The sequence below is a fragment of the Apus apus genome, chromosome 2 (assembly GCF_020740795.1).
Source record: "Apus apus isolate bApuApu2 chromosome 2, bApuApu2.pri.cur, whole genome shotgun sequence".
NCBI classification, from domain to species: domain Eukaryota; kingdom Metazoa; phylum Chordata; class Aves; order Apodiformes; family Apodidae; genus Apus; species Apus apus.
The window spans coordinates 13872147-13879559 of record NC_067283.1 but is presented as its reverse complement, the minus strand read 5'-3'; the positions used below and the strand labels follow the sequence as shown (position 1 = coordinate 13879559).

The following is a 7413-nucleotide window of genomic DNA, read 5'->3' as shown; positions in this document are numbered from 1 at the left end:
TTTTTTTTTAAGACACTCGGTTTTTAAAGAAAATCTTGTAGTTGTTCGTTGGTTCAATTAGGAGCAAAAGAGAAGGGAGTTTTGTAATGCAATTGTCCTGTAAAGGAAAATGTTTTAAATTGGGGAGATTATGTGAGCAGACCACCTGTAGGGCATTCATAGCTCTTTTCTATAATGCTCCAAGCCATGCCTTGCTGCCTGCAGTCTGGCTAACAATGCAGGGAAAAGCTGTTTAAAAGGCTGTTCTCCCTTTTCCCTCTGGTGTTCACTAACTGTTACAAGTCTTCCTCTTAAAATTAAAAAAAAAAAAAAAAAGTCCCACGTCCCTTTAATTGAAGAACTTTTAAGGCTCCATGGTGGCCAATTGGTCTGCAACAAGAGGAACCAGGCAGCAGGGAAAGAAACTTCAGACTATACATCACATTTGGTGAAGAGAAAAGATCAAAGTTTTCCCAAACTCAAAAGAAACCAAGTTCCCTACAGATTAACCCTATTCATTTAGCTCCTCTTAAAGGAATGATGTTCTGAGCCACTGGGCAGACAGGTAAAAAGTTCAACAATTGCCAAAGCATTCTTCTGCTAATTCAACAGCCTTCTGCTCAAATAAATTAGCTTAGTCCTGACAGAAGAACAATACCTTTTCTCTTGAATAAGGACCATATTTGATATACAAAAGTTAAGTATGAAAGGTTAAGATGTTAGATCAATCTCTCCTTAACAGATTAACAAATCTCAACTTGCTGTTCCACTCTAGTACATGATCTATGAATTTAAAACATTAACCTTTTATACTTCAGTATGCATCCTCAGAAAGGCAGGTGCTCACAGAAGTGTAGACAACAGAAGTGTGTGTGCACATTCCTAAAATAACACCTATTTTAAAAGGAAACTTAACATGCCTTGTGAAATGACTCTTTTGTAAAGGCTCAGTTTAAAGACACTGTCATCTTTCAAAAGCAGAGAACCTCCCAGTTTTGGCAAACACTTTTCAAAACAACTTGTTGAATAACTTGTTTTCCTTGTGTCTATGTATCTTCCTCCTTCAACAGAGGCTGCCTTCTATTACACCGCAATGACTGGAACCTGAATGTAGCTTGTAGTTCATAGAACCATCTAAAGACATAGCAGCTGGAATAACCAGGGCAGGAGTAGGGGAAAAGCTTGAAAAAGTCATTTATCAAAAGACATTTTATTGACAAAATAGAATACTCATATTTGCTCTTACAGGGGTAGCCTCTAAACTTTTTTACAAAAAAAATTTACAGACTGTATAGCTTTGGATATATACATATTTTACACATCTGTACAAAGTAACAAATAATTATATAAATACATCCTTTAATGTAGGAAACCCGTATTTAGCTGGGGTGTATAATTAAGACATGTTTCGATTCAGTCTGTATTGTAAGGCATTTGCCTGGTCATCAATATCCAAAAAACCTGCAGTCCCAGCAAACTCCCACCTCAGGAGGGCACGGGGGGAAGGAAGACCCTCCCTCCCATTAGCAAAGAGCTGCTGTTAGTCCAAAGTGAATCAGAAGCCGCTTTGCCTTGCCCTCTGCAAGACACCGGTGAGCCCAGACCCTCCTCTGCCAGCAAAATAATAAGCTGCCTCCTTGAAGTACATGCTCCCTACATATGAATGGAGGGGAAGGAGGAGGGGGCTGAAGCCTGGGGCCTCTGCCAGCTGCATTGTTCTATACAAGCTGTGGCTAATAAGGACCATTAGAGGTTCATTAATGGCACCAAACAGTGAGGGGGCATTCTAGGCAGGCCAGTGTCCCTCACTCCCTAACCTCTGGCCTCCTTCCTCCTCACACTTGAGACAAGGGCATCTGCTTGGGGTAGGAAACAGAGCTGGCAGTGCCTGACCTCCACGTTAAGCCGGTGCTGACATCACTGTAGAGTGAGCCACCACCTCCAGCCCCAAGTCCTCCTGCTGCAGTGATTGCTGCCTGCCCACCTGCTCCTGTCCCTGTGCCCCCAGCCACGGTGGCACCTTTGCTGGCCCAGCAGCAGCGGGTGCAGAGGGCCCTCCAGGACTCTAGGGTCTTGCCGGACCAGACCCAGACACCAGAGGTGATGCCCACCACCAGGCACATGAAGTACTTGAGCATGAAAACGGCATAGTCAGGGCGGCGGGCCTGATCAGGCTGCTGGTCGCGCAGGCAGGGGCAGTTGTGTGTGGCCTCCCAACGGGGCCGGTTGTGCTGCTCATAGAAGAGGCAGGCAACCACGCTGGCAGCTGGCACAGTGTAGAGCACAGTGAAGAGGCCCAGGCGTATCATAAGCTTCTCCAACTTGTGGGTCTTGGTAGGGCCGCCCTGCTGCTTGATGACGCTGCGGATGCGGAAGAGTGAGACGAAGCCAGCGAGCAGGAACATGGAACCGATGGCCAAGTAGATGAGCAGAGGTGCCAGCACGAAGCCCCGTAAGTTCTCCAGGCTCTGGTTGCCCACGTAGCAGATACCTGCCACAGGGTCTCCGTCCACGGAGCTGAGCGCCAGCACGGCGATGGACTTGACGCTGGGGAGCAGCCAGGCGGCCAGGTGGAAGTACTGAGCGTAGCCGGCGATGGCCTCGTTGCCCCACTTCATGCCGGCGGCGAGGAACCAGGTGAGAGAGAGGATGACCCACCAGATGGAGCTGGCCATGCCGAAGAAATAGACGAGCAGGAAGACCACGGTGCACAGCGCCGGGCCGGTGCTCTCGTACCGCACGTGCTCGGCCACCGCCAGCTCCGGCTGCAGCTCGGCCGCGCCGCCCGCCGCCCCGCGCCCCCCCGCCGCCGCCGCCCCCGCCGCTGCGCCCCCGCCCGCCCCCGCCGCCCCGGCCCCCGCGCCGCCCGCCCCCGCCCCACCGCTGCACGCCACCTTTTCGTGGCCAGCCACCAGGCGCACCAGGTAGCCGAGGGAGACGAAGAGGTAGCAGGCGGCCAGGAAGATGATAGGGCGCTCGGGGTACTTGAAACGCTCCATGTCGATGAGAAAGGTGGAGACGGTGGCGAAGGTGGAGAGGAAGCAGAGCACGGACCAGAGGCCGATCCAGAAGGCGGTGAAGGCGCGCTCGTCGGGGCTGAAGTAGGGGTTGTGGCAGGGTAGGGCGCAGTTGGCGATCTGCCCCGTCTTGACGCGGTTGTAGAGCGGGTGCCGCTCGCTGGACACCGACACCATGGGCGCCCGGCACTGGCAGCCCGGCTCGCAAGGCGGCGGCGGCCGCGGTTTGCGCGGGGCCTCGGCCGGCGGGGCGGCGGCAGCGGGGGGAGCCTTGCCGGGGCCGCCGGGCTTGGCGCCGCGGAGCGGAGGCTTGGCGGGCGGCGGGGCGGCCGTGGTGAGGTCCGTGCGGTTGTAGTCCATACAGAGCGTGTCCGGGCTGCCCTGCTCAGGGAGGCGGTCACAGCGCATCCTGTCGGGCCAGGCGAAGCCGTACTGGCGCATGAGTGGGGCGCAGCCGGCCTTGGCCCGCTCGCAGACGCTGCGGCAGGGCGGCAGCGGCTTCTTGTAGTCCTCCAGGCAGATGGGGGTGTACATGCTGCAGAGGAAGAAGCGCAGGTCGCTGGAGCACTGGATCTCCACCAACGGCCAGAACTGGTGCACCTCCAGCCCGGCCTCGTCCTGCGTGTCGTGGTTGAACTGATTGGGCATGTAGGTGTAGTTGTAGCCGATGCCTTTGCAGAGGGGCACAGTGATCTCCTGGCACGACAACTCCTTGGCCGAGGAGGACGCGGCGGCCGAGGCGGCGGCGCAGCCGGCGCGCTGCAGCAGGGACAGGGCGGCGAGCAGCGAGGTGATTTCCAACAGGTAACTCCACTCCATGCTCAGCGGCGGGCGGCGGCCCCGGCTCCTCTCCCGTCCCGCTCAGCAGCCACGGCGAGCGCGGCGCCACAGCACCCCCCTGCCCCGGCTACCCCTCTGGGGGGGCGGAGGGCGGCCCCTCCGTGCCGGCCGCAGGTGAGAGGGCTCGCAGCCCCCGCGGAGCTCCGTCGCCCAGGAGAGAGGTGGCCCTGCGGGTACCCGAAGAGGAGCCGCAGGCGAGCGCTCTCACGGCGCCGGAGGAGTGGGGTCCGCTCAAGGAAGGCTCCTCAGCCGCCGTCGCATCGCTCGTGGCGGGGCTTGCTGCGCAGGGGGGAGTCGCCGCTTCTCCAGCGCCGGCCGGGCACGGGGCGGCGGCAACAGAAGTTTCGTCGTCAGCCCCCGCGCGGCGCGGTCAAGATGGCCGAGGCGTCCCGGGGACCAGGCGCTGCGCCCCGCGGCGCTGCGCTCCCACCGCCCCGAGCGGACGGACAGCGGCGGGGCCGATGGTGGAGCGGCTCCTCCTGTCGCCCGCCCGAGCGCCTAGCTCCGCTGGGAAGAGCCAGTCAGCCGATCCTCGCTCTCTGCCGCCGCCTCCTCCGCTGCCGGCGGGGCGAGCCGGCCGCTGGGCGCCCTGGCTGCGATCGCGCCACCTGACCCGCGGGGAGACCGCCGCGGCAGCTCCGCGTAACTTCCCGCTCTTCGGCCCCGGCAGCGCCGCTCTGGCCGCCGCGCTCTCATGAATATTTATAGTGAGCGCCGCTAGGCCCCGCCTCCATAGCCTCGGCCGCCTATCAGTCGGTCCCGGGCGGGAGGTGGGGGGGCCGACCCTAGACCTCCTTAAGGTGGAGCTGCCACTCGGCTGTGGCGACGCGCACGCTGCTCCGTCCGCATCACGCGCGGGAGACGTGGCGGTGGCTTGTCTCTTCGTTGGACGGACTCCTGCCCGCACGGGAAACTGCCGTTCTGCGCTGTGAAACGCTTCCCGCCAGGGGCATGGGCTGCTGCAGGGTACTTCTTTCCCTTGCAGGGGTTCCCGCTCAAGTCAGGTTCACCCCAGCAGCAGCTCAGCCACTGCTCGGGAGCGGTGTTCTAGTAAACCGCTGGCATCCGCGGGAGTGTTCAGCCCGCGGCGGTTTGAGTACTGCAAACGCCGGCCACCTCTCGGCGTGCGGTGGGTGTGTTAACTGCTGTGCGTGGGCCGAGGTGGAACCAGCTGTTGCACGTGTTTGTTGAAGGCGGGAGCGCGGAGAGCGGCGAAGCCGGGAGCCCGGTGGCACCAAGTGGTGCCTTGACTTGACACTCGGTCTCCCCTCCTCGGGCTTCCCGTCTCCCCAGTCACCCACGGCGCCGGTACACGCGTGTCCAGTGAAGTTTGAAATGCGGCGTTGGTGGTTTATTACCAGGGGGCAAGGCTAAGGCGGAAGAACTATAAATATTGTGGAACTAGGATTCCTGGGGGGCACAGCTGTGCGTACAAGCGCCTTGGTCAGGCAGGACAGCTCCGTGGGAGGTACACCGGGGGGCTGGCTGGCATTCGCACCCGATGTGGGCGCACACCGGGAAGCACCCAGCGGCTGGCATTGCCCGTGGGACTGCGTCTCCGCGCCCCGGCAGGTAGATCCTCCCCCCGCGAGGGCCGGCGCGGCCACCGACAGGGCAGCTGCCGCCGCAGCTGTTCGCGGCCGGTCGGCCCGCGCCGGTGACCCTGCAGCGGGGGAGGGACCGAAGTCCCTCTCGGCGGCCCGCGCTTAGCGCACACGCAGCCTGCCGCTGCTGGCGAGTGAACCGCGGCCCAGCCGGAGCTCCGGCTGCCCGGTTCCCGCTGGGTCGCGGCTCCCTCAGTTTTCCCGGCAGCGAAGGCGGCGGCGACTCGCTGAGGAGCCGCGTGCAGCCGCCGGAGGCTGGGTGACCCGCCCTGGCCGGCTTCCGAGGGACCAACGGCGGCCCCGCACGCGGTGAAAGACCCGGTGCGCGGTGCGTCCCGCGGGGACTCCCCGCTCCCGGCAGCGGTGCCGCGCCGCGGGCAGCCCTGAGGGCCTGAGGCGGCCGAGGCGCCACGCGCCCGCCTCGTTCCCCGCGCAGGCGCCGCCGCGGGCCGCCCCCTGGCCCGGGCGGAGGCCGCTGCCCCCCGCGCCCCCCGCGCCCCCCGCTCCCAGGGGCCGGGAGAGAGGGGGAGGTGCCGAGCGGGACTTTCTCCCGCTCGCTGCGGCGAAGCGGCGGGGGGAGGAGGGGGAGGGCGAGAGCGGTTTGGCGACCCCTCCGTACTGCTGGACCACCTTAAAGGGAGCGGCGGCAGGCGCGGGCTCGGTGCGCGGAGGCGCCGTCCCGGGGGGTTGTCGTCCTCCCAGGACGGGGCGTTTGTTTGTTAATTGACGCGCTGTTGCGCTTCGCGCTTGTGTGGAGCTCACGCTGGGGCTGTAATGACTGTAATCTCGGGAACACGCCGCTCGGGGAGCCGGCGGGGTGGCGGCGCGGCGGGGTTTGTCTTTTGGCGGCGTGAAATTTCGTGATTCGGCGGGTTCCAAACCAGGAGAAGCAGAGTCGGGGCGGGGGGAGCGGGGCCGCCCCGGGAGGCGGGGCGGCGGAGCGGACGCCGGGAGGAAATTAAACGCATGAGGCAAAACAAAAAAGCAATCCCAAGTTTGTTGGCTGTACTAACAGGAGCTTCTCCGCCCCTGTCTGTCTCTCCATGTCAAGGAGCACACGGATTACGCCGTGAGGAGGAAATGGGCAATAATGGGGCAATAAACACGTTTACTGGGTAATCATCGAAGTAATGTAAAAAACCGCTCTCGACCCCTGTGTCCACCTGAGAGAAGGTTTTGTGTTCAGATGTGACAGAGGAGTACTTGGAGGACGTGGCCGTGGTCCTCCGGGTGTCGCATCCCGGGCGGTGAAATAAAAAAAATCGCACTACTACGTGTGTATTACTGTTTCTGGTCAAAGTCACAACTTTTCCAAAAGTAGCTGGTGATTATTTTAGTGCTTCATTTAGTTTATACCCTACTGAAATGTGTTCGGAGTTTGAACAATGCCCAGTGAAGAAAACAGAATGAAAAACTAGTCATGTGTCTCGGATGTCTGTGACTGACAGAGGTTTAAAAAGCCTATTCCCGGTCCTGAATGTGATGCTCCATTTTAAAAAACGTTGTTGCTGCTTGAAGAGTAGCTTATTTAAAAATCTTCACAGAATGTGAAAAGGAGTGAGTCTAGTGAGGTGAGCTGGGTGAGTCTGTAAATTACCGCTCTGTCAGGATTCCTATTACCTATTACAAAGCACCTTTTTACGCTGAACTTAAGCTCTACACTACAGAGACAGCAGATGTGAGGTGATGACTTCCAAAAGCAACACAGATGCTGTAAAATTTCCATTGCAATATTTCAGCAAGGAAACTCAGGAGACATGCTGAATGCTACAGTTTAGAATTACACTGTAACTTTTCTAGAAATAAGGGAATACTAAGTTTCTCAACAGCACAATTGGCTTCGTTTTTACAGTTGTTCATATGCTCTTGTTTTCTTACAGCGTGAAGAGAGATGCAGCACAAAGATCCTGTGTGTCTTGAAGCTGTTCAGTAATGACAAAATTGGTAATATGGAACTTTATGGCAATTTAGTA

At 59.0% G+C, this 7413-nt stretch overlaps 1 protein-coding gene across 1 annotated transcript; it reads right to left on the bottom strand.

Moving 5' to 3' along the window:
• Positions 1 to 1170: 1170 nt before the first annotated feature.
• Positions 1171 to 4494, bottom strand: FZD8 (frizzled class receptor 8). The gene has a single exon (XM_051609275.1). The coding sequence runs from the start codon at positions 3813 to 3815 to the stop codon at positions 1815 to 1817; it is 2001 nt and encodes a 666-aa protein (XP_051465235.1). The 5' UTR covers positions 3816 to 4494; the 3' UTR covers positions 1171 to 1814.
• Between the last annotated feature and the right edge of the window lie 2919 nt (positions 4495 to 7413).